The sequence below is a fragment of the Cotesia glomerata genome, unplaced genomic scaffold (genome assembly GCF_020080835.1).
Source record: "Cotesia glomerata isolate CgM1 unplaced genomic scaffold, MPM_Cglom_v2.3 scaffold_33, whole genome shotgun sequence".
Taxonomy (NCBI): Eukaryota; Metazoa; Arthropoda; class Insecta; order Hymenoptera; family Braconidae; genus Cotesia; species Cotesia glomerata.
In genome coordinates, this window is record NW_025403884.1 from 25935 (window position 1) to 51144 (window position 25210).

The window sequence follows — 25210 nt, forward strand, 5'->3', positions numbered from 1 at the left end:
AAAAATAATAATTATATGAATTTAGTTAGGAGAACACGTCATTACCTACTGTAGAAAATCAAAATGGAGGTACACTTACTATTTTAATATACCGATGAGAGTGAAAATTCAAATAAAAGTACTGTGAGAGACCTCTAGGTGTTATCTGGCCTTCGTGGTTTCAAGCAGTTTCAAGCATCATGTTCAGAAAACCAGAGAAAATACGAAATCGTTTGTAAACCTTTGGTGATGCTAAAATGCGGTACAAATAACAATGTGAGTATATAGTTATATACTTTTCAACAATAGTGCTTTTAATAAAGTAAAAATAATTGAAAAACAATTTTATTATATAAAACAACACAATAATTACTAACAATGTTTTACATTTTAAGTAACAATTGAAATAACGGATAATAAAGGTGTAAACAGCCAGAGTACTGCCGGTTAATAAAATTCTAACCTACGTACGAGAAAGGTTGCTGAAATGGCGGTGGGTACAACGAAAGTTGTCCAAGTGACAAATATCGCTCCCCAAGCGACTAAAGACCAAATGCAAACTTTATTTGGTTATTTAGGGAAAATTGAAGACATACGACTGTATCCAACAATCCGGGATGTTGCTGTTCCAGTTCAATCACGAATTTGCTACATTAAATTTCATGACCAAGGGAGCGTTGCGGTGGCCCAGCATATGACCAACACTGTATTCATTGATCGTGCACTCATAGTTATTCCTTATCAAAATGGAGATATTCCTGACGAGCAACGTGCTCTTGAGCTTACCAATAATGGTACTGTCGTTCCAGGTATTTTATTTTATTTTATTTTATTATTTTTTAAATTATAAGCATAATATTTAACACTAAATAAATAAATAAACAATTTTAAAAATTTTAGGTCTTTACCCTTCAGAACCAAAACTTCCAGCGAATGTCGTCAATTCAATTGACGGAATTCCTCCACACCATACTATCCTGACGATAGACCCAAAGCTAGATGCCCACGGACTACCATCGTATCCGCCTTTACCGGGCCATCTCGACAGCCGACGTATTGAAGAAATACGAAGGACACTAATTGTCGCTAATTTAGATACTTCAGTATCAAGTGACCAATTGCTTGAATTTTTTAGCAATAATAATATAGAAATAAAATATCTGCGACTGTGTACTCGAGACTCAGATACTGAACATTACGCGTTAATTGAACTTAATGAACAAACACAAGTTGTACCAACTCTTATGCTTAATGGTAAAATGCTTGCCGACAAACCGATTAAATTATATCACTCGATGCAGGCGATATCCAAGCCTGAAGCTAAGAGCAACGAGGCAGCCCAAAAAGAAATCGAGGAGGCGATGTCGAGAGTCAAGGAAGCGCACAATCTTATTTCAGCTGCTATTGATCCCATGATTGGTATGCTGTCTAAGGACAAGCGAAGTCGCAGTGGATCACGCAGCAGAAAATCAAGATCACGGTCACGAGGAAGGCGTCGCTCTAGGTCACGCAAACGTTCGCGTTCACGACACAGGAGATCGCGGTCTCGGCATCGACGGCGCTCACGATCACGCTCCAAGCGCCGGTCACGCTCCAAGGATCGGAAACGTAAGTCCCCGTCACGCAGACGCAGCACTTCACGCAGTAGAGTACGCTCAAGGTCCCGCTCCAGAAGGTCCCGGTCTAAGCGATCACGATCTAGGTCCAAGGATCGAAAGAAAAAATCTTCTCCTCGTCGACGAAGTCGCTCACGATCACGCAGCAAAAGGTCCAAGTCCAAGTCCAGGCGTTCCAGGTCCAAGTCTAAATCAAAGTCCTCTAAATCCAAGTACTCGGAGAAGTCTCGTGATAAGGACAGGGATAAAGACAAGGAAAAAGATCGCGATAGAGAGAAAGACAGGGATAGACGTAGTAAGGATAAATCAGATGGCAATGGAAAAAAAGACAGCGACAGGGAGAAAGAACGAGATAGGGATCGAGATAGGGACAGAGACCGCGACAGGGAGAGGGATAGGGATAAAGATCGCGAGAGGAGTGAAAAAAAATCTAAAGACAAGAAAGCTGACAAAGAGTCTAAAGAGAGATCTGATGATAAATCCTCGTCACGAAGTGGCAGTAAAGAAAAAACAGAATCCGAAAATTGAAATTAAAATTATTCATATAATTTTTTTTTATTTCTTTTTTTAATTAATGTGCAAAATATTTGAATAATTTTTTGACATTACTTTCGTTTCCTTCTTGGAAGTGGTGGTTTTAAATTTAATTGGTCTGTTTGTTGAATCGATGGTCTGAAAATACATTTTTTTTGTTAAATATTTATTTGATATTTATAAATTATAGATTGATATTATTATGGATTATCAATAAGAAAATAATAATACCCGGGTAATGATAATGACTCTTGATTAGCGTAAGTCACTTGTGTAGCAGTATCGTCATATATGTTTTCGACTTTTATTGGCATGGGAGAAAGGCGGACTAATTTTTTTTGGACACGTTCAACTGTCGAGCGACGTTTCAGTTGAAGCATCTACAAAATAATAATATTTCAATTAATAACGTATAAAAGAAAAAATATATTTTATAAATATAATATTGTAAGTAATTATTATTATTATTATTATTATTATTATTATAAACAAACCACGTCGAAATGATCTTTTGATATCTGCTCAGACATTTTTCCTAACTCCATCGATTCATCTTTATTGTTTTTTTTTCTTCTATACTCTAACTCGAATTCTCCTATTAAATTTAGTCATTTGAAAAATAAAATTTAAGTAAAATCAACAACAGTTGTCTTTATTATTTCATGAACCTTTTATGTATGTCTTTACTTACGAATAAAATACTCATCGTATTGATCTAAAATATCAATACCCAAAAATACCGCCAGAGCATTTGGATATCTTAGATCCAGAATAATAAGAACAGATGCCAATACAAAGCACAGCAATCCTAAAATAGAAAAACAAATTAATCTCATTGTTGCTATTGATGATCATTTGTATAAACAATTTTACCTCCACTCAACGTCAGCCAAAAAGTAGAACCAAAAGAAGTAGTAATGACATCACTTTCGAATATTATCACCAACGGATTTGGATTTCTTACAAACAACCAAATAACACAACTCAATATTTTAAGAGCTCCAATCAATCCAGTGCAGTAAGCAGCGTATCTCGGGACTGAATGTAAAAATATATTAGCAAGTATCCACACAGGGAATGCTGTCCAGAGAGCAATGTGAGCGTACCATCCTGCTGTTCGATAATATCTACCAAATCTTATACCTTCTCCATCAATTGCTAAATGATCCACGATCCAGGTAATTGGCAATGGTAGCCCCTTTTTCTGTGCTTCTCTCAGGCTTTTTTGTAAAAGTCCAGCTGTATAATTCATTTTAATACAATTAATATTTAATTAAAAATTTTTTTTTTTAATTAATAATACTAAAATTACCATTTGGCCCGAACCCAAACCGTCCTTGGTCCCAAGTCCATAAAAATCGTTCGTTATAATTAATTACTTCTTTTTCAAGCACAGAATCTTTTTGAGCCTGACCCTGTAAAGTGATATTTACTGAACGTAGTCCAATTTTTATTCCTATTTGCGCTAAAATTTCACTTGGTTCACCCGCGCGATATGCTGTCATTGATTCTACGAAACCGACTTCCCATTCTTGTCCGTAATTTCCAACTAAAAAAACAAAAATAAATTAATTTAACTCTTTAAAAATTAGTTTTTTATACTTACCCAATATTATTACCCCAATAAAAATGCTGAAAAAAGCTTTCACAGTCGTGTAAATACTCTAGAATAAAATAATTAATTAGTAATTAAATAATTAACTTTAATCAATTTTAAATACTCACTTTAGTTTTTGTATAACCCGGTATTATAAGTAAACAGCTAACAGCAAGAACAATAAAAATAAAAGTAATACTCGTTTCGACAATATCAATAGACACCCACGTTTTATTACTTTTATAAATCGTAGGAAAACCTTCTATTCTGCCAAATTGATAAAACCATGACATTTTTAATAATAAATAAACCTAGTGATCACAACTCAGCAAACGAAAAAGAGTAGTGTAAGTGATGCGGTATATAAGTTTTGAGTGGTAAAAAGAAAAAACTTACATTATACATCAACAGTATAAATGGGTATTTCCCTAATATATAAAGTCATATATAATATATCGAGTTACTAATAAATTCTTATCAACAAACTCTTTCCGCTAGACTGATTGCAAACATTTGTCACTTGAGAGAGAATTGATAAAATATTCAAATAAAAATAGCATCTGTTAATAATAATGTTTATATAAATTCATAACAATATCAATCAATAATATAAATATTAATATTAATCATAATAGCGTGTATACAATAATAATAATAATAATTAATAATACTCAACTATAAATAAAAATGATGAAATACAACAGAGTGCTTAAAATAAAATATTCAAACATTACTCGTGACAAGTGATGGCTTATTGTGCTTATTTCTCTTGGTATTGTGATAAAGATAAGAGTGAACACGAAGACTATTACTATTTTTATATTTGTTACCACACAATTTGCAAGTGAGACTTTCAAGCGGCCCGTGTATGTAACGTACATGAAGCTTTAAATTTTCTTTCCGTGTAAAATGTCTTAAACACCATGGACACGAGTACATGCGAACAACTTTGCCTCTTTCAACACGTAATGTTGGCCCCAGTTCCGAGACAACACGCAAAGTCGTCTCCAAGGGCAATACACTGTGGGAGATCCCTCTAACTGTACGACGGCCCTTTGAAGACTTTGCTTGGTTGGCAGACTCCAATGATGCATCTTTTTGATTATCCTCTCCTGAATTTCATTAATAATAAATTATTCTTTTGCTTAAACTTACTAATGATTACATTAATCATTATTTTTTACCTGGAGGTTCTTCATAATAGTCTGGATAAGATTTATCAGAATCTAAAAGTGGTTCATCTTCACTTGCAGCTGCTGCAGAAGTTGAACAACTACTTCCATATGTGTAGTCCATTACTCTTTCACTGGATTTAGTATTTTTTCGGGTCTCGGAAGTAAAGTCAAGTGGTTTTATCGTATTGTCATTTAAATTAGACGGTAAATTATCATCAATTATTGTAGGAGGTATAGGAGATTTGATAGCAGGCTCTTGTTTATAATCATCATTATCATTACCATCATCGTCTTTTAATGAAGAGCTTGGAGATGAGATTTTTTCGGGTATTGGTTGAGTATTTTCATGTTCTTGTGAGTTGAATCTTTCAACAGATTCAACAGATACATCCAGGTCATCGTCCATTATTTCTGTTTTCATAACATTTTCTAAATGAGTACATATGTCATCCGTATTCATTTTCTAAAATATATAAATAGTATTAGTGAATGTAAGAGATGGATAATAAAATAAATAAATAAATAAATAGAATAGTTACTTCATCTTTATCTTTCGTTAATCCTTTGATTTGTAATGTTTCAGCGACTTTGAGAAAATTAGTAATGTCTTCCTGCTTGATACTAACTTCTCCTTGGTACATAAAATGAAGTATCGCTGACAAATCCCGTGAATTAACGTCTTTTAAAATAACTATAGGATGTTTACAAGTATTCCCCTGTTGACATAGTTTAAATAATTTATTCAAAATAACAAACAAGGAAGGTATATTTAAAGAGTTATTTTTTAACAAGTCTTGAACAAAGTTCGAATTACCTTGAATAAATCTCTAAAGTAGGTACTACATACTGACAAAATTAATTTATGAGCACGAAATATTTTTCCTTCAGCAGCCAGGGTAACATCAACTAAATGCTCATCCGTCAGCAGTGTATACAGTCCAGATGATAAATTCGAGGGGAAGCTATTCCATACCAACGAGAATTGTTCTTCAGCCATGGTATTTATACTTTGAGATCTCGAGGTTTAAAATTGATAATATGATTATTATTATTTTTTTTTTATTATGATAAATATAAATAAAACATTAGATTGCCAATAATTTAATGAAATATATAAAATTAAAAAATTAAAAAACTTTATGTTGTCACTTGGATTGTTTTGTACTTTGTTGTTTATTTTTAAAAGTTCAATTTAGTAACTCATGATGAAACAATTGTGATTTAGCAATTATGGTAAATAAACAATATTTATTTTACGAGAGTGTGTATGTTGTGTGCGTGTGTGTGTGTATATTTTTTTAATGTAAGAAGATGCGATCAGTTGTGACAATCAGGTATAATGCATAACTGCATCGTGAATCATGCTCTCATACGAACATATACGAGTTTATACGACTTATATATAAGTGTATAATGCAAAACACATTCGTGGTACATACGAGTTATTTTTTTCTTTATTTGTATGACAGTTACACAGTATGCATATGTTTTTTTACGCATATGCGCGCTAAGTATATAATATTACGTTATCCCCATCTTTTGGTAGGAATACCAACTCGATTCATGGCTAAGCTAAGTAAAAATTTTTTAATTTTTAAGTTTAATCAATTTGAATTGACTTGTGTTGTCCTGTAATAAATTTAAGCTAGAAATATAATTAATAATTAAGTGATGAACTTGGTATCTAAAATGAAAAAAAAATTTCTAATACTTTTACTTTATCTTTATTTATTTATTTATTTTAATATACAATTATCTTAATTTCTATAAGAATAATTTTTATTAATTATATAATATTAAATAAAAATTTATCATTTAGATTTTTGGATAATTTTAAATTAAATTTTATATATTTTAACATTGCTAAATGCAAAATTAACAATAAAAAATAAAAATAATTTTTTACAGTTGTCTTTTAATTTCACTAATTGTATAATTGACATCTGTTTAATTTTTAATCCGTAAAAAAATCAGATTTTTCATAAAAAAATTTTAAATAATATAATAAGCAAATTATAATATTTTTTTATATAACATAATAATAATAATAATAATAATAATAATAATAATAAATATATTGAGATATATTGTATAATAATATCTTGAGTATGCAACAAAGAATCAAATTTTACATAATTTGTGATCTTACACTAATATGTTTTAAGAATAAAATTAATTGTACATTTATAAAGTGATAATCAAAACTTGTTTTTCTCTTTTTGACTACTCCATGGACATTTATTACGGCTTTATCAATTTAAAAAATTTTTATCGCCAGTTAAGTGCATGATAAACACGCAAAAATTTCACCATCAAACATTGATCTTAACACTCACTCGTTTATTTATAAGTGACAAACAATTGTTGCATTATTTTGATACCAATTTATCAAACATCAATATCAAAGTGATTATATAATGCATAATTTTCGTGAGCGTTTAATTTTTGAATTTACCTCGCATTACATAATTTGCAAAAGCTTTTGTTCGGTTAATAACAATTTTAATAGCTCACTGTCTTTTTCATACTATATTTATACAATTACGTTGATATCAATCGTATATAAAATGTTTAGTAATATATGTAAATTAATATTGTTTATAGATGATTTGTATAGATATATATATATTATAGTGCAATAATATATCCCAAAAATCAAATAAATGCCGTAACGCTCTTCCTAAATTTCAATATTGAGATTAGTAATAATAATAAAGTGGTAATTTTGATTGACTTAATAGAAAAAGAGGAGACGTTCTTGGGCACTGCCGGATAATAATTTCCATCCACGTTTAATGTTCAAATATTGAGTAATAGCACGAATGCAAATAAGAATACCTAAAATAAATAATTTATTTAAATAAATAGTATTAATTTAATAGTAATAAATATTTTAAGTTCAAATGTAATTTACCAAGAGCCATTATGAGCCACCATAACCACGAATTAGCACGGGATGCAAGATCTGTTGAGTGTTTGACTATGATTGTCCATTTAGTTAAAGACAAACCGAATCCAGCAAGAGCACCATATCGAGCAGCGATTGTGTGACAGAAGCACATTGATAAGAGAAATCCAATCCAATTGAAGAATAGAGCCACTGTAAATATTTATAAAATAATAATTAAAATTAAATAATCAATATAGGACTGAGTTATAAAAAAAAAACTTACATAAAAAAGCCGTGAAAAATGTAAAATCTGTTCCAAGTAATCCGCTTTCTGCATCAGTTTCAGCAGTATTTGGATCTATTGCCAAAATAGTAAATGGTTGCGGTGTTGGTATAGTATCCTATAAATAATTAATTTTATTATCATTAAAAGATTTAAAAAATAAATAAACTTACAATGTTTATGTGTGGTGGAGGTGGTACTGGATTTTCTCCTTGCAGTGTTTTCTCCCTTTGAACTTCTTCATAGCTTGGTAATTTAGTAGCAAGTTCGTAAGGCGGTGGTGCTGAAAAATCTGGCTTTGGAGGTGACAGTTCATCAGCGTGATTGCGTAACTAACAAATTACCAGATAATTTTAAATACAATTTAAGAAGAAAAAAAAAAAAAAAAAAAAAAAAAAAAAGAGAACAATTTATTTAATTAAATCAATACCGTTGCTAACAATTCTGATGGTCTATGCAATGAAACGTAACCATGTCCTGCCCCATTAGGTATTAGTCCTTGTACAGGAATTTCACTGGACGTTGAAGTACTGCCTTGGACACCGTCACTATTTGTAGATGACTGAGAACAGTTAAATATTTTTTATCAATATGACTCATTATTTAACTCATTCATATATGTAATTTATTTTAAATATCAAAAATATGATTAATTTATTATCACAATTCTCTATTTTAATATAATCTGGAATAATGATAATAACAAATATCATTCTAGTAATAACAATAATCAAGTATAAAGAAAAAAAAAACCAGTAGTAAGATAACATTCTAGTAAATACTATAAAAATGTTAATAACAATTCAATTCACTAAGTAAGATTAAAAATATTACAGTATATATGTTATTAATTGATAAAATTTCAATACGTACCATGTTATTAATCACAAAAGTATAATATTATTTATATCAATAAGCTGTTACACGAAAGTTTTGTTAATGTCACGCAATAAAATAAAACTGGTAAATTTTTAATGTATATAAATTTCAATACAGTATATATAGAAAGTCTTGGCCTGTACATACAATCGATGGCTGACAGCTGGTCTCTGATCTGTCTCGTCTCATTATCCAATTCAATATATCCACGGAATAATATAAATTATTATTTTTTCTCCTTTACCGACCTGAAATTCGCAAAAACAATTAACCTTATTTGGTATTTTTTGTTTATTATTTCACTTGGTATTAACTACAATTACTACTTACCTTGATTTATTTTATTAAATTATTTAATTTGCTTTTATTTAAATAAACGTCAACAATAATAAAAATAAATATATTTTCAAAGACAATTGTTTATACGAAAATAAATACTAGAACAGTAAAATAACAACAAGGGGATTCAGTAATTGATCTACTGTCACGGGATTTACTAGCGCCACCGGAAGTTCATTTAAAAAAATTATTTTAATTTATTATTTTTCTATTTGTTTATAAAGTAAATTAACTCAAACTATATTAAAATTGTTTATCAAAAAATGTTTGTTTTATGCATCAGCTGATTTTAGTTAATTTACACAAATTAAAAAAAATTCATTTGAAACTGACCAGTGTAGTGAAAATGGTGGGGATAGTGTAGTTGGTTGACGGAGCGATACACAAACGACGCGGTAGCAGCAGTCAGTCGCTTAGTGAACGTCTGAGAATAACAGTCTGTTGTTAAAAATGTCGGAAATATTTAAACTTGGAGACCTTGTTTGGTGAGTATCAATTTTTATATTATTATATACAGTTTATTATTAAATAACTCGAAAGTAAATAATTATTTAATTGTTATTTTAGGGCTAAAATGAAGGGATTTTCACCGTGGCCAGGCCGAGTAAGTACATTCAAGTCTACAAACCGTTAGCGGCAGTATTTTAAGTGTAGTGCGCGCCACGCATCATATTTTTTTTTCTCGTGCTCTGTTTCCACCATTTTGGCGGGAGCTCGTTTTGTTAAATAACAATCATTAGTATCAGGTTATTTTTCTAATGTATAAAGTAGCGGTTTATTGTTTGTTATCTTTTAACCTGAATATTTTAGTTTCTACGTGTGATAAAAGGGAGCATTTCCCGCGTCGTTGGTCACTCCCGCCACACCCGTTATTCGAATTTAAAGTGGCGCGCAGATAGCCCATTATTATAACCTAAAATTTATTCAAATTTTTTGTTCATTATTTAATAATAAAACTCTATAATTTTATTATTTTAATTATACAACGTGTAAAGATGATATTTTATTGTAATTTATTTTATTAAGGTTTCAAATCCACCAAAGGAGTTGAAAAAACCACCGACTGCCAAGAAAGGTCCAGTCCATTGTATATTTTTCTTCGGAACCAACAATTAGTGAGTTTTATATTTATATATTAATAATTATTATTATGGAAGAATATTTATTATAATAATAATTAAATTTTTTAGCGCTTGGATCGAAGAAACTAATATCCAACCTTATCACGAATTCAAAGATAAGTTAATCAAATCTAGCAAGACTGGTGCTTTTAAAGATGCAGTTGAAGCAATCGAAGAATTCATTGCCAAAGGAGAGGTAAACATACCTTAATATTAGTCTAAAATAATTTTAATTGAATAAAATGACTGTGAACAGTGATTAGTTAATAAATTGTTTACTTTAATTTGTAAAATTTGTCTGTGTTAGATTTTTGACGACGGATTAGATTCAGATTCACTTTTCGATAGGCTAAAAGAGGAAACAGTTGTTCCTGAAAAGAAAACTCCAAAGATTTCAAAACCGCGAAAGGTAAGTTTAGCAACTTGGAGTTGATAAAATAGTTTACTTATAGTATAAGTGTGTTATTTTTCTGTTTAAATGGTGAATTAATAAGTTAAAAATTGAATGATGATAGGAATCAGCGCCAAAAACAAAACGAGCAGACAATAGTTCCGATAATCGTCCAGCGAAAAAAGCCAGACGTGGGTCAAGTGCTAGTAACAGTGCTAACAACCGTGCTGGTAGTGTAAGCCCAAGGTTAATAAACCACTCACCGTCTCCACCGAGGAAATCTGGATCAACACTTCTGAACAGGCCGGCGAATATCGCTCGACCCGTAAGTTAATACTCATTTTTTATTTATTAATCGTAAATCCCTTTTATTTTGTTTATTTGGCAATTTACTTGTCTAATTGAAATCTAAGATTGATTATCAATTATAACACTACTGTATTTGATTGTTGACAAGTTGTTATTGAACAAGTGAATAGTAAGATAAATTAGAGACTAATTATGTTGATAGTACTAGAGATCTTTTGAGCATATAAATTAACAATTCAATCGTACGTTTGATTGCCTGGAGGAATCATGTTCTTTAAAGTGAAAAAATTCTCCAAAATCCAATGCTTACATTTACAAAGTATATCTGAGACTTGTGATGATAATGTCTTACATACCCGAGCAGTGAGCAGGGATTCTCATCGTCATAACATGTCAGTGCGCATGATTCGTAGTTGGCGCGTTTCTCTATCTAGTGTTTCTCAACTTACTACGCTAAATAACTTTTTTTTTTTTTTTTTTTTTTTTTTTATAACTCCTTCATACATATGTTCATTTAAATTCCGAGTTTTTTTATTTTATTTATTCAAGTAGTTTATTTAATTTACAAAAACATACTTGAAAACTTATTTTTATTATTTTCCACAATATTTTATAATTTTCTATGATAAATATATTAAAAGGCAAGACTGAATGAGGTAATAATTAAATTTTTGGCAATATTTCGGAGTACTGTATGTCCACTTACCGTGTAGACCAGTATAAATGTGAGAAATTTTCGCAAGTATTAAAAATAGTTTAATTTAAAATATCAAACTCCAAAAGGATTACAATTTCTAAAAAATTATAGTACAAAAGTAATAAACTTTTAAAAATTCTAATATTAAAAATTTAATGTTAAAAGAAAATTAATTTTTAATAATTTTTATCCATTTAATTGATTTTAAAGTATCTGGAATTTTTTAATAGAATAGAACATTTATAATTAGTAATTAAAAAAAAAAATAATATTTTTAAGGTAACTCCTCCTATGGATGTATTAACGTTGTCGCAAACGCTGAAAGAAAAGAACATTCTGCCGTCAAATCTCAAGTTTGGCTTCCTCGGGCTTGGTATCATGGGCAGCGGAATAGTAAAGAATCTCATCAACAGCGGACACAGTGTCATAGTCTGGAATAGAACTCAAGAAAAGGTATGTACTTGTATATAATTCAAATAACTCTGGTTATCATTTTCTATTTTTAATAGTCATAATACACCACGTGACATTGATTTCTTTCATGACGGTTTATATTTTAAAATCTGACCATCTCAGAATAATAAGTCAACAAAGTAATGCTTAGGAAAATTCATATAGGAGTGTGAATGTCATTGAAAATTTGATGATACATAAATATATTGAGATTACTAGCAAATCTCAAGTTGTAAATATAATCAATACTATTTAAAGGTTGGTTAAATGACTGGTTTAACCATTGAAATACGAATAATTAGGATAGATTGAACGAAAAATAAAATTTAGAGTAATAGAAGCAATATTTACAGTAAATAGTGACGTATATCATCATCAGAATACCCGCAAAGCTTTGCCGCCTCACAGTTAAAGAGCACTTACGTAATTTGAAAACATACATGACCATCATCACGTACTTCTATGACATGATGAACGATAGTTTAAGTCTTGATAATAGTCTAGTCAATCAAAAAATCTGATTTACACTTTTCAATAGTTTGTACTATTTTTTTTTTTTTATCTCCACATGAATAGATAATAATAATTATCATTTATCGATGATTAGGAAATTTAATGACTTGATTACATTGAATCGGCAAGCGAAAATTAATTGATAAAAATATTTATTTGAGAATTGGTACTTGTTTTTTATCCTCATTGTTTTCTAATAATCACAACACAATGTTTTTGCATCTAAAATATATATTGATGATCAAATTCAGTTCAATAACATTTTTTGTATGTATATATATGTATACATATATATGTACATATTTAAAGTACAATTAAATATTAAAATTATAAACTTAATTTATTAAATTTAATAGTATATTATATAAATAATTAATAACTTTAAACTACGAAGTAGGATAATTGATAAAGGCTAATAATAAATCTTCAAAAATCTCTTGATCAATTTTTCCCATTTCAGAAGTTTATTCTCTTTTTTTCTTCATTTATACGTCTACAACATAGTCGTGGAAGATGATAATAATATCCACTAAAATTAAAGTTTACTTCAAATCTCGTTCATATTGCGATTTGATTTATCTTATATATTTTTTGTTTATTTTCACAATCGACGCTAATTCAATTTCAAATTGATAAAAACAATAATTTCAAATTTATATATAAACCAAAAATTCTTAAGAAAAATATTCGACTAGGTTTAAAATTCAGTGCTATATATAATTTGACTTTTAGTGATTTAAATATCTCTTCAAATTTTTATTTTTTTCCATTTTCTGTCTTTTTCTAGAGTTATCATAAATAATGATGATAATAATAGTGTGAATTTCATTTTAATATTAATTTAAATTAATATAATATTAATTCTCACATTTAATGATACGTCTTGGCCATTTATATGGTAAACTCTCCATGATCAGTTCTACCAAGGCTGTATTCAACATATCTTTTTAATGGATTATCAAATAAAAAGCAATTATATCACTAGTAATAAGCGTTTATGCTATAACCACATTAATTACAGTAAAACAACTTATTCATTTTTTTTAACTAAATTACATGATCCATTAAAGTATCATTAAAGTTTTGTTTTTTCTAACTTTAAAATTAAATTTTTAAATTAATTTTTCTGTGATAATCTAAATAATTATCTTTATTACACTTTGACAACATTCAGTAAACTCAGATAATTAATAAAATTAAATTGCCTTTACAATTTTGTTTCCTCAAGGAAGACGATAATTGGAAAATCATTTAGACTTTTGGCACTAAATACAAACTTGGATTAAATTTTTCACACTATTTTTTCTCATCAACTATAAATAAATATTAAGATGTATATTCTTTTTAGCAATACAGTATAGACTGATCTGAGAAAAAAAATTATTATAAAAAGTTAAAGAAAATTTTCTAATAATTATCGTTAGCGTAATTATATTTCTACTTATAGAAACTTAAAAAAAAAAATCACTTATTTTCTTTAACAACTTACAATCTAGCAGAGTTTCAGATGAACAGATGAAAATAACATGATTTTTCTATACTCGCGAACACAAAAAAAAGTCCTTTTTAGAACAATTATTGGCTCGGATCATGATGAGACAATCGGAAAAAAAAAAAAAAAAAAAAAAAAAAAGTATATCTAATTGACAATTCAAAAAAATAACCCGCTTTAAACAAAAAACTAAAAACACTAATTTATTATTTTAATCGTCATTGTTATTGTTAGTATTTGTAATATTATTTTCAATTGACACCTAGGCATTTGCAAATTAATTTCCTAAATATTATCAATAGTTTATCGGATTGTTTATAATAAAGATAGAAGCCGGTAACGCAGGTCACGTAAAACAATCAGCGGTCGTTGTTTTTATTATTATTATTTTTGTTGATGTTGTTTAAGACACAAACACAATCGAGTAGCATTGTTTTAATTTATTTATTGTTTGCTATTAGTTTCTCACGTATATTATATATATTTTAAAAACACATGATTGTTTTTAAAAATTATTTTAATCACTCATGATTATAACGTGTCAGGTACGGTGTCATGTGCAAGCACCAGTGTATATTATTAATAAACAAAAAAGTTTGTTATTTGTTTTTTGTTTTATTATTATTTATTTAAATAATAATGCAGAAGCCACCGATAACTCTCACCTTGACCGATACGATGAAGCATTAGTGAAAGGCACATGAATTCCAGAGCACGAAAAAACAAATTTCAAATGTAATAAAAACATGACTTGCACCGGCATCACAGAAAATTAACAAAAAAAAATTAATAATTCAATCAGTAACTATATTTTTAGTTATTTATTTAATTTTGTTTAAAATTATCACAATTAGGCCAGTTAGAGCCTAGTCTCGTGAGGTAATTCGGGCATACTAGTGCTGGGAGCAAGAAGACCAAGACTCTCTGGCGTTTGTGGATTTTGTTTACGGCCCAACAATTCAACACTTGTACCCCTATTGATCGGCTTGTTTACTTGAGTTTGTTTCTTGTCTTTGTTGTCGTTGGTAGTAACTGAAGTAACTATAACCACCTCGTTACTGTCATGCTCCTTTATCGGATGGAGTATTGCACTTTCTTCTCTGAAACATGGTAACAGTTGTGGTAGCGGTGGTGGACCATCCTCAATGTAATTAATATGGATTGTGTCGATAAAATTTTGCGTCTGAGGGCTCGCCGATGAAAATTCCGTAGGCGTGTAGTACTCGCTGTTAATGTCTTCCATACTAGCACTGTTGTAAGCCGCCAGCTCGTTTATTTTAATTTTAAAGTATGTCTCGACATCCGGCATTGAAGAACTCAACTCTCGTGCGTCGAATCCCGCTGAGTCGCTTTTTCCACACGATCCACTGCGACAATTATCAAAGTACAAATTTGGCAAATTTTCCAATACTTTATTCAGGGTCTGTTGTTGATACTTGTACCCCTCGCGTAGCCGTAACACTTGATGAGCACTAAATTTACGGATCTTGTTTCGTTGGAAGACGTAGTTCTCTCGTACCCAATTTAATTGTCCTGTTGAGTAGTCACGTACGCGTTTCACCTGTCAAACAAACAGATTGGTTTTTTTTTTTTTTTTTTTTTTTTTTTTTTTTTTTTTTCCTAAATCGCCTGTATATCATTTTTTCTTGCATTAATATTATTGAATGAAATATTTGGCAACTATCCAATACGCATTTACTAATTTATATTATATTATATATAGATATATTGATTACCTGTTCATAGTATTGATCTCGGAGTGTTGTAAGATGGTTCGTTCCATAATCTCGGATGTCTCTTATGTGCCTCATTTGTCCCTCGTAACTGTCTCTTATCCACTCAACTTGCTGAGCACAATTGTCTTTTATTCTATGAACTTGCTGCGTGTAATTTTCACGCAAACGTTCAAGCTGTTGGCTCTTGTATTGCTCAATGTTATCCAGCATTTGATAGATTTGTTTAGCACGTGGTGTAACTCCGCGTCTACAGCAAGTGCACCATCTGCAGCAGCCACACCTGAGACATAATATTATATTTTATTTTATAGTAGCTATAAAGAACACAAAAAAAATAATGAACAATAAATAATAAAACTCACCGATAGAGAAGATATTTTATAAACTGGATGAAAAGAGTCAGCAGGAGAAATAACGTTGCGCAAGCAGCTCCAACAGCAATACTTAACATTTTTATGTTATGATAAACAATGGGATCCATCTTAAGATGGAGCCAAGTAGTAGCATTATTTATTGGATTAACTGCGAAACACTTGTAAAGACCGACATCCTGTCTCAGTAAATTTTTTATAAACAGAGAACCATTTTCAAGCAAACGTACTCTACCATTGTTGTTGAGGTTTATTAAATTGTCTCTAGTGTGATCAATTGGATGATTATGAAATGTATCGGGAAAAGTACGGTCGGGATTCCAGTGGAAGATCTCAAGTGTTGGAGTGACCCAGGTCAGTGATGGAGCTGGATTCCCATTGAATTCACACTCAAGCAGTACCGATTTATTAATGAGATGCAGTTGATCGTTTTGGCTCTTGTGAATTAAAACTGGTGGAGTGCAATTTAAGTACTTTAATGCGTCCAGTATATCCACTTGGTCGTTATCACCGCATCTGAGTCCATGAGCGAATGCTTTTGGATGAATGTTGCTGTGAACCCAGTCGACAAACCAAAACATACGGCAATCACATGCCCAGGGATTACCTTGTAGATTCAAACTTGATAGATGGGTCAGGTGTGCCAGACTCGCTGGCAAGAAGAATAAATTGTTATTATGCAGGTCAAGGTTCCGAAGATGTAACAATTGATCAAATGCCTTTGAATGGATATCACGTATCGGGCTGTTGGTGATTGTCAAATTAACAATATTGTTTAAGCCTAAAAAATCCTCGGCTTTTAACACTTTTAATCTTGTGCTGTCCATTATTAGGGATTTCAAGCTGGACAAACGCTGCCAAATACCCAGAGGTAATTGTGAGATCAAAGTACTGCTGATGTCCAGTTGGATCAATCTGATCAGTCCTTGAAATGTGTAATCAGTTAAATTAGTTATTGGATTTTTGGAGATGTTTAAATACTCAAGAGCATTTAATTCAGTAAATAACCCACGTGGTAGATGACTGATGCTGATGTTTGATATTTCAAGGTATCGTAATTTAGCAAGACCTGAAAATACTCGGCTAGGTAAATTTAAGAGATGATTGTTTGATAGTTTTAGATAAACCAATTCACGGTTTGGCTGAAATGTAAATTCTTGCAGTAAAACAAGGTAATTCCCAGAGAGATCAAGATGACGGAGATAACTTGAGGAAGCAAATGCCTTGAATGGTGGCACTTCAAGACGATTACGTGATACTAATAGAGTTTCTAGTGAGTAAAGATTTTTGAAGGCAGGTAAATTTTTTAATAAATTACCCGATATATTGAGGTACCTCAGCTCTTCGAGTGAACTAAAAATATCGGGGTCCAATGAGGTGAGACGGTTGTCACCTAAATCGAGATAGTGCAGCCGTTTTGTTGTGGAAAATATCCCGCGCTCCAGTTGCTCTATTCCGCTTGAAGACCATGTGAGTTTTTGAAGCTGGGTCGAAGATTCCAGCGCGGCAACAGTCACTATTCCAGCCTCTGTACTTACATCCTCGAACTCGATTTCTATGACACCCGCGGGTAATCTCAGATCCTGAAAACGGCGAGCCTTGCATTGGAAATTCCAATTTCTGGTGCATCGGCAGCCAGCAGCACATTCGATGGTCGTTGCTAGGTGATTGCCAGTATTTTGGTGTCTGCCAGGATGCTCTTGATATGGATCCACATCTGATGATACTATTTTGACAGTCACCAGCAGCAAGCATGCCAGCAGACGATATTGTGAAAGACTCGGAGCTAAAAGTCTCATTCCTTATTATGTTATTAATACAGTGTTGATTTTTTGAGCACGTATCACTACCACCTCCCATTTCCTTCTTACTCTAGCCGATTATGGTAGAGTCCAATAAGTTTTCATAACCAACAAATAATACCAATTATAATAATCAAAATAATATTATTAATAATAATAATAATAATAATAATTAATTTATCTACTAAATACAGACTTTACTGTTTGTTGTTGCTGTTGTTGTTGTTGTTGTTGTTGCTGATGTTCTCAGTCTTCTTTCTTTCCCTCTCTCAATCGCTATTTCTTTTCTGTTCCAATCTGTCAGTTATATTTTTACAAAATCAGTAAAAACCAGATGATTATTATTATTATTATTAAAGCCGTTTAAATAAATAATAATTATTGTTACTATATTTATAAACAACATCAACAACAATATCAATATTTGTTATAATAGTAATAATAATAATAATAATAATAAAGTAACAATTGTTAACCGTTGGCTAAATATATAAATTCTTTTATAGAGAATGTGCCAATAACATTGTACACCCACGCAACTCTCATATTTCTTAATTATTTAACAGCCCCTTTCTCGTTTATAACTTTTTAATAATAATAATAATAATACAGATTATTATTTTGCCTATTCATTCTTGCTTTATATTATTTTCCGTGAAACTCTTCAATTTAATTTATTAATTAAATCAATCAATACGTGACGTTATTTTATTTAATTTTATTATTGGAGTATTATAATCAATATTAGTGTTAAAATTTATCAGCCAATAAATGAATATTATTTTTCACTTTTATTCCTGACCTTATACGACACTGAATTCGCCATACATTTTGGTACGTAATAATATAAACCGTCCTCCGTACAATGTGCAACCCACTTCGTTCCCGAGGCTAAAATTGACTGGCAGACACTCTCTCAAAACTCCTCGTGGGTGCTCGTAGCTTCTGTAGCTCGAAATCTGGCAACGTTGGGTTTCCCGATCAAGTCGGAGTTTACTGGTTTACTCGCTACTCACTGCCGCTGCTGCTGCTGCCTCTGCCTCTTGTCTCTTGAACTTGGCAACGTTGCGCCGTCGCTGTGTGTACTCTTACCCAGCTACCACTAGTAAAATATTACAAATCAAATATACATATACAAAATTCGTTTGTACTGTTTTACTTAATATACTTTATATAAAAATATGAAATAGTATATAGATAAAAAAAAATGAAACGTACCAAAGAACTCGACCTGTGAAGATTTAATACCCCTTACTATGAATTTTTATTCAACTTGGCTTTCTTTTTTTCTCCTCTTCTCTTCTTCATCCTGTCCTTTTTTTTTAATATCAGTCTTATAATCTTACTTGTTATGAGACTATGAATAAATACTTGTAGCAAGTACGTATTTCATTATAAAATTTTTCAAGAGCATAAAGAAAATTCTTTTAATCCAAATATTTTTTTCCTAAAATAGAAAAAAAAATTATTTATAGATACAAGCTTAAATTCAATCAATACAACCAAGCGTTTGAAAATCGTAATAATAATAAATATTATCTATTTATGATTACAGTGTTAAAAATGATAAGGACTTGTTAGTTACAATATAATATTCTCTTTATCACATGTAATTTCGAAACATATTTAAATATTGATGTACTCAATGAAAATATTTACATTTTTTTTTTATTGTAATGACTCGGTTCTACGTAAAACGTTTTTTCCCTCAACATAAAAATATTGATCGTTCATTTGGAAAATAATTAACGATCAGATATTTATATTTTTAAGTATACAATCAAGAGAATTTTATTGATTAAAATAAACATCTCAATATACTTTTTTTTTTTTTTTTTTTTTTTCTAAATATATACATTTATGTTAAACTTGAAGCAGTTATAAATGAACGATACTTGTGAGGTCACGGTTAAATACAAAAGGACAAAAAGGAAAACCTATTGTCGCAGAATGTTAAATGTATTTCTAAACGACTCAATCGACGTCACAAAAATACATTTTTTTATCTTTCAATCTTTTAAAAATACTAACAGACAAAAGTGAAAGTTTAAGCGTCACTTTTGCTTTTACGCTTATGAACCCACCGGATAATTATAGCGTCTTTAAAATGAGCTATAACTATAATTGAAGTAAGCTCTGTGTAAAGGATAAAAAAAAAATAATTTGTTTATCTATAAAAAATGAAAATAGAAGATATGAGTGAGGGTTTAATTTGTCTTGCTGTAAAAGTTGAGTAGGAATGATATGAAAGAGTGTGTATTAAGCGTAAAGTTTAAGTACCAGACGAAAAGAGTATAACAGGGACGACAAGCTTGAATCAGCTGGGTTGTCTGCTATGTTGCCATCTGGGAACTAACCCAGCCAGGTTCGATCAATATTACTCAAGTCGGCAACACCGCACTGAAATAAATAAAGGCTCCACGTATATACTCATATATACACAGTTAGGATAGGAGCTGGCTGGTACCAAAAACCATTTGCTGTTGCCTGTTCTCAACACGTTTATGCTTTTTTATTTTCATTTTTTATTCTTCACCTTTTATGCTTGTCGGCTAAATTTTTTATTTCATCTTCATGGACCATATTCTTCATTCCACTTGTTAAATCTTAAAGCCATGCATTACTTGAGTATGCAATCAAAATTTTAATGCCAAAACCTAAAACATTAAGAGTATTAAAAGTTTTTATGTCACGCTTTCATTATTTCCTACTAACTGAGCAACAATTCCACTAGCTTGAATGTTATGAAAAATAAATTGTCGACAAGAGAAAAAAAAAAAAAAAAAGAAAAAAAAAATATGAGTATTTTCATCATGACTCGTTTCTGTTGTTATTTATGAAAAATTCCGCCTCTTGCTGTTGATATTAATTAATGGCTTGGATACTATTGTGCTAATTGAAGGCGTAGATGTTGAATATTGTATTTAATGGATTACATAAAATATTAGTCCAGGTCACGAGAAATTTAGTCACGCGTTCGAGTAAATAATACAGAAATAACAAAAAAAAAAATTAATTAATTAATAAAAAAATACAAGTTTAGTTTGATGTATATACCACTTCCGTTTTAATAATCGCAATGATTACTCAGGATGAAAAAATATTTTCGTGGGTCAATATACTGAAATGACCGTTTCAAACCGTTATTTCAATGTATATACTTTGTTAAAAAATATTGTAGAAGCTATTAGAAATAAATAGCAAGGTCATTTATCTTAATCTTTACTTGCTGATTGCCGTGATTACATACTGTATTATTTATTTTTGATAACAGTTATACTCAAGTAAATATTTATAGTACTTTTTTTAGTAGTGCAAGTAGTAAAAATATTAACAAGTAATTTAATATAACATGTATAAGTTATATAAACGTGTTTTGTTAAAATATTATTCTGTTACATATATAAACAGGCTTGTACATTTTATAACAATAATGTACAGTATGTTCAACAGACAGTATTTCTTCGTTAACGTATTTTAAGACCCTAATTGTCGTGGTAATGCGGACTTTGTTGAAACATATGCCTTGGCAACAACTAATGACGCCTACTGCTGAGTAGAAAGAACTCCAAAGCTCCAATAAAGATGATGAGGACTAAGTAATTTCCCGTTTAAAATATTTAATACTTCTCTAAATACATTTGACAGCTGATCGTTTCACTTCTCATTATGTTCTTGCTAATTATATAATAATTTATCTAAGCGCTGATAGATAATTTTTAATGTGTTTTTAAGTACTCTGCTTTAGTGTACTTTTATTGGGTAATCAGAGATTATAACATCAAAAAATACGGATAGAATATCAAGGAAATCCTTGGTATGATAGTGGAGAGTAGAGCATTGATAGGACTTAACAAGTCTGTAAAATAAAGAAAAAAAATTAGTAATGGCGACATTGGACGATGTAGCGAAAGCAAAGTGTATCCATCCGGTGTTTCACCGCGTGGCATTACGTGACTCGGGTTATCCTACAAATGGCGTTTCAGGTTGAACAACTGGAACCACTGCCATCTGTTGTAAAGGGTAATAATTAAACAGACTGACTCCTTTCTCACACAGATGTCACTAGATACCAATAACAAAATTTTTTGACTTGAACTGTCACTTGAATTTAATTTTATAAATTAAATATGTAATTGATGTAATGATCTTTTTTATTTTTCAGTGTAATGACTTTGTAAAAGCTGGTGCTGATCATGGACTCACTCCATCAGACGTTGTACAGGCTGCTGATATTACATTCTCTTGTGTAGCTGATCCACAAGCTGCTAAAGACGTAAGTTTTATTAGATTTATTATAAATATATATATATATATGATTCTTAAATTAAGAAACATTTAGTAATTTTTTTAACAAATAAATTATGGCAAGAAAAATTTAATTTAAAAAATTTCATCTTTAGAAGCTGAAAAAAATTATAAATGCAATTTTTTAAAAATAATTTTCTAGACCTAGTTTATTAAAAAAAAAAAAAATCTAAAAATTGTCAAAAAATAATGAAATTAATAATTGATATTAAATTTCAGATGGTATTTGGAAATTGTGGTGTCCTGATGGAAATAACTCCAGACAAAGGTTACGTAGAGATGACTGGAATAGACGCTGAGACTTCTCAGGATATTGCTGAGGCAATAAACGCAAAAGGTGGACGTTACTTGGAGGCACAAGTACAGGGTAGTAAAACTCACGCACACCAAGGTACTTTGGTGATCCTTGCTGCTGGTGACAGATCGTTGTTCGATGAGTGTCAGTCGTGTTTCGAGGCGATGGGAAAAAACACTTTTTACTTTGGCGAAGTCGGTAATGCCTCCAAGATGAACCTAGTGTTACAATTGATGGCTGGTATTACTCTCGCGGGTCTTGCTGAGAGTATGGCGTTAGCAGACCGTGCTGGACTTCAACAAAAACACGTGCTGGAGGTTCTTGAGCTTACGTCGTTAGCGTGTCCAGCTATTTTGGATAAAGGCAAAGGTATTACAATGGTTTTTTTTTTACTTCAAATTTAATAAAATAATTTATTTATTTATTTGTTATTAATGTATGCTTTTTTTTTTTCTTTTTTAGCTATCATTGACGGTGGATTCCCTACTCAATTACCTCTACAACACATGCAAAAAGATTTGAGATTATCATTGGGTATGAGTGATCAACTCGAGCAACCATTACCGCTGGCTGCTGCTGCGAATGAAGTATACAAGCACGCAAAACGTCTTGGTTATGGCGAGCACGACGCGTCTGCAGTTTATATCAGAGCCAGATTCTAACCCACCTGGGGTTTTTTTTTGCTAATACCGTATTTATTGCAATACATTGTTATTTAACGGGGATAATTTTTAAGATCCTGCTTTTCTTATGACTATTTTCGTTTGATTAGTTTGACAATTATAAATAGTAAATAAAATGATAAAAATTAATAAATAAATTTGAGAAAGAATGAAAAAAAAAAGGAAGTTGGTTAAATTTAATTAGCATTCAATTTGATAAATAATTATTTAGCTCCAATAAATTGATGGCACAAAAATATTGCGAAACGCGGATGTGTCTAATGGAAAATGTTTTTTTACATTATCATTAATCATTACATTATTTTATTACCTTTTTTTTATGTAACAGTTATTAATTTTACTGATTAAACAATGTAAAGCAAATATTAATAATAAATGGTAAATTAACAAGATAAAATTCAAACAAATCAAATCAATTTTTCATTATTAAGAAAACAAAACTTTTGGATTATTGTTATTAGTAATTTATGTAATGATTGAACTTAAAATTTAATTGGTTGTGTTAAATTAAACATTTGTTTTAAATTAATTAATTATTTTTAATGACTATCGCTGTTGTAACGGTAGTAATGAATTATTATCATAATAATAATAGTTATTATAATTATAAAAAAAATATTTTGAATTTTTAGACGCGTTTTGAAATGTGCCTTAGATTGCCACAAAATGAATAAAATCACATGCATTAATTTACATTTATCGGCAAGAGATGATATATATCTTAGATGCTACTAATAACTTGGTGATTTTTATTTTTACTTATATTATTTTATATTTGTGTTTATCTTTTTGGCATATTTTTAGATACGTCCAAGTTATTAGTAACACAAATTTATGGACAATTAATTATTAAAATAATAAATAAATAAATCACAACACAACACAATACAATAATAATTTTTTAATAATCAAATTACTACACAATTAAAAATGAAATTTATGTTTAAAAAATTAAATTATATGGCATTCGGTATAAATATCATGGGATGATAGAAAATTCGCGCAGTAAGCGTGATAAATTAAAGTTTTATTATTATTAATATATCTATTGATTTATTTCATAGATAATATGTAATTAATTTTAAACAATAAATAGTATATTGTACATTTGAAATAATAATTTGAATGTTTTATTATAATTGGATAGTGTTAACCAAATAGAGTCTAACACTATTATATTTTTACTTGAATTCATATCTAACAATAAATTATTGTTAGAGAGACAGAATATTCTTATCAAAAATAAAAAAAAAAAAAAAAAAAAAAAAGAAGAAAATAATATTAAAAATTATAATAATATTACCATGTAATACTAGTAATAACTACAATAATTGATAATTGATTAATAATAATTATAAATATTAAAAAATGGCTTAAAGTATTTTTTGTCTATTAAAATTTCGGATGGAATCCCATCAGTCCTCAGTTTTTTATTACTTCCAATAAAAATAATAAAATCTGTAGAATTAATTACTCATTAAAAAGTGATTTCTTGAGCTGGTAACACTCAGAACATAAATTTCGATAATTATTATTAAATTCTTGTTACCACTGTCATAAAAATGATGTATGTAGAACATTAAATACAACAGTGTAATTTTTATCAAAAATAGATATTACCTAACAACTTGAGTATGCTTTTGAATAATCCAATGGAATTAAAATATATAAATTAACATATATGTGTGGGATCTCAAATCCAATCATGTAATTGGCATAAATTAATTTTATTGAATCAAGTCACATT

General features: G+C 29.9%; 6 protein-coding genes and 1 long non-coding RNA gene across 9 annotated transcripts; 2 read left to right on the plus strand and 5 right to left on the minus strand.

Moving 5' to 3' along the window:
* The first annotated feature begins 98 nt into the window (after positions 1-98).
* Positions 99-2591, plus strand: LOC123274402 (probable splicing factor, arginine/serine-rich 7). 2 transcript variants are annotated; one of them, XM_044742007.1, is made up of 4 exons: positions 99-255; positions 375-472; positions 558-788; positions 880-2591. In XM_044742007.1, the coding sequence occupies exons 3-4, from the start codon at positions 674-676 to the stop codon at positions 2121-2123; spliced, it is 1359 nt and encodes a 452-aa protein (XP_044597942.1). In that variant the 5' UTR covers positions 99-255; positions 375-472; positions 558-673; the 3' UTR covers positions 2124-2591. The 2 variants fall into 2 exon arrangements, with proteins under 2 accessions (XP_044597942.1, XP_044597939.1); XM_044742004.1 differs by having other exon boundaries at positions 375-788.
* On the minus strand, positions 2174-4036 carry LOC123274403 (dual oxidase maturation factor 1-like). The gene is made up of 8 exons (XM_044742008.1): positions 3855-4036; positions 3736-3793; positions 3442-3678; positions 3003-3368; positions 2821-2937; positions 2624-2724; positions 2361-2509; positions 2174-2267 (listed from the first exon to the last, which is right to left on the minus strand). The coding sequence occupies exons 1-8, from the start codon at positions 4017-4019 to the stop codon at positions 2201-2203; spliced, it is 1260 nt and encodes a 419-aa protein (XP_044597943.1). The 5' UTR covers positions 4020-4036; the 3' UTR covers positions 2174-2200.
* Positions 4023-6360, minus strand: LOC123274404 (modifier of mdg4-like). Its single transcript, XM_044742009.1, has 4 exons — positions 5716-6360; positions 5441-5617; positions 4911-5364; positions 4023-4838 (listed from the first exon to the last, which is right to left on the minus strand). Exons 1-4 carry the CDS (start codon positions 5896-5898, stop codon positions 4450-4452), a joined length of 1203 nt encoding a protein of 400 aa, XP_044597944.1. The 5' UTR covers positions 5899-6360; the 3' UTR covers positions 4023-4449.
* Positions 6361-7117: 757 nt separating this feature from the next.
* On the minus strand, positions 7118-9320 carry LOC123274409 (NEDD4 family-interacting protein 1-like). Its single transcript, XM_044742014.1, has 7 exons — positions 9284-9320; positions 8948-9201; positions 8505-8636; positions 8248-8406; positions 8075-8192; positions 7816-8001; positions 7118-7739 (listed from the first exon to the last, which is right to left on the minus strand). The coding sequence occupies exons 2-7, from the start codon at positions 8948-8950 to the stop codon at positions 7636-7638; spliced, it is 702 nt and encodes a 233-aa protein (XP_044597949.1). The 5' UTR covers positions 8951-9201; positions 9284-9320; the 3' UTR covers positions 7118-7635.
* Positions 9321-9653: 333 nt separating this feature from the next.
* Positions 9654-23614, plus strand: LOC123274407 (putative oxidoreductase GLYR1 homolog). Its single transcript, XM_044742013.1, has 10 exons — positions 9654-9777; positions 9860-9896; positions 10319-10407; positions 10483-10609; positions 10721-10822; positions 10929-11129; positions 12090-12263; positions 22343-22453; positions 22705-23149; positions 23243-23614. The coding sequence occupies exons 1-10, from the start codon at positions 9743-9745 to the stop codon at positions 23440-23442; spliced, it is 1521 nt and encodes a 506-aa protein (XP_044597948.1). The 5' UTR covers positions 9654-9742; the 3' UTR covers positions 23443-23614.
* LOC123274406 (leucine-rich repeat and immunoglobulin-like domain-containing nogo receptor-interacting protein 3) lies at positions 13212-19562 on the minus strand. Of its 2 annotated transcripts, XM_044742012.1 has the most exons (6): positions 19396-19562; positions 18980-19279; positions 17388-18474; positions 16367-17300; positions 16005-16284; positions 13212-15829 (listed from the first exon to the last, which is right to left on the minus strand). In XM_044742012.1, the coding sequence occupies exons 3-6, from the start codon at positions 18172-18174 to the stop codon at positions 15128-15130; spliced, it is 2703 nt and encodes a 900-aa protein (XP_044597947.1). In that variant the 5' UTR covers positions 18175-18474; positions 18980-19279; positions 19396-19562; the 3' UTR covers positions 13212-15127. The 2 variants fall into 2 exon arrangements, with proteins under 2 accessions (XP_044597947.1, XP_044597946.1); XM_044742011.1 differs by having other exon boundaries at positions 16367-18474.
* LOC123274410 lies at positions 20457-22315 on the minus strand. The gene is made up of 2 exons (XR_006511509.1): positions 20893-22315; positions 20457-20834 (listed from the first exon to the last, which is right to left on the minus strand). It is a non-coding gene; the product is annotated as an uncharacterized LOC123274410 (long non-coding RNA).
* Positions 23615-25210: the final 1596 nt, after the last annotated feature.

Bases quoted from the DNA above. Each gene is read 5' to 3' on its own strand.
- LOC123274402 (XM_044742004.1), top strand. From the start codon at position 467: ATGGCGGTGGGTACAACGAAAGTTGTCCAAGTGACAAATATCGCTCCC. The intron at 789-879 runs GTATTTTATTTT...TAAAAATTTTAG, and splicing joins TAATGGTACTGTCGTTCCAG to GTCTTTACCCTTCAGAACCA.
- LOC123274409 (XM_044742014.1), bottom strand. The intron at 8,407-8,504 runs GTATTGATTTAA...GTAATTTGTTAG, and splicing joins CATCAGAATTGTTAGCAACG to TTACGCAATCACGCTGATGA. The intron at 7,740-7,815 runs GTAAATTACATT...TATTTATTTTAG, and splicing joins GTGGCTCATAATGGCTCTTG to GTATTCTTATTTGCATTCGT.
- LOC123274406 (XM_044742011.1), bottom strand. From the start codon at position 18,174: ATGAGACTTTTAGCTCCGAGTCTTTCACAATATCGTCTGCTGGCATGC. The intron at 16,285-16,366 runs GTGAGTTTTATT...ATTATGTCTCAG, and splicing joins ATAAAATATCTTCTCTATCG to GTGTGGCTGCTGCAGATGGT. The intron at 15,830-16,004 runs GTAATCAATATA...TTTGTTTGACAG, and splicing joins GAGATCAATACTATGAACAG to GTGAAACGCGTACGTGACTA.
- LOC123274407 (XM_044742013.1), top strand. From the start codon at position 9,743: ATGTCGGAAATATTTAAACTTGGAGACCTTGTTTG. The intron at 9,897-10,318 runs GTAAGTACATTC...TATTTTATTAAG, and splicing joins TTTCACCGTGGCCAGGCCGA to GTTTCAAATCCACCAAAGGA. The intron at 10,823-10,928 runs GTAAGTTTAGCA...GAATGATGATAG, and splicing joins AGATTTCAAAACCGCGAAAG to GAATCAGCGCCAAAAACAAA.
- LOC123274404 (XM_044742009.1), bottom strand. From the start codon at position 5,898: ATGGCTGAAGAACAATTCTCGTTGGTATGGAATAGCTTCCCCTCGAAT. The intron at 5,365-5,440 runs GTAACTATTCTA...TATATATTTTAG, and splicing joins TAACGAAAGATAAAGATGAA to AAAATGAATACGGATGACAT. The intron at 4,839-4,910 runs GTAAAAAATAAT...AATGAAATTCAG, and splicing joins CTATTATGAAGAACCTCCAG to GAGAGGATAATCAAAAAGAT.
- LOC123274403 (XM_044742008.1), bottom strand. From the start codon at position 4,019: ATGTCATGGTTTTATCAATTTGGCAGAATAGAAGGTTTTCCTACGATT. The intron at 3,679-3,735 runs GTAAGTATAAAA...TTGTTTTTTTAG, and splicing joins TATTGGGGTAATAATATTGG to TTGGAAATTACGGACAAGAA. The intron at 2,725-2,820 runs GTAAGTAAAGAC...TAAATTTAATAG, and splicing joins ATACGATGAGTATTTTATTC to GAGAATTCGAGTTAGAGTAT.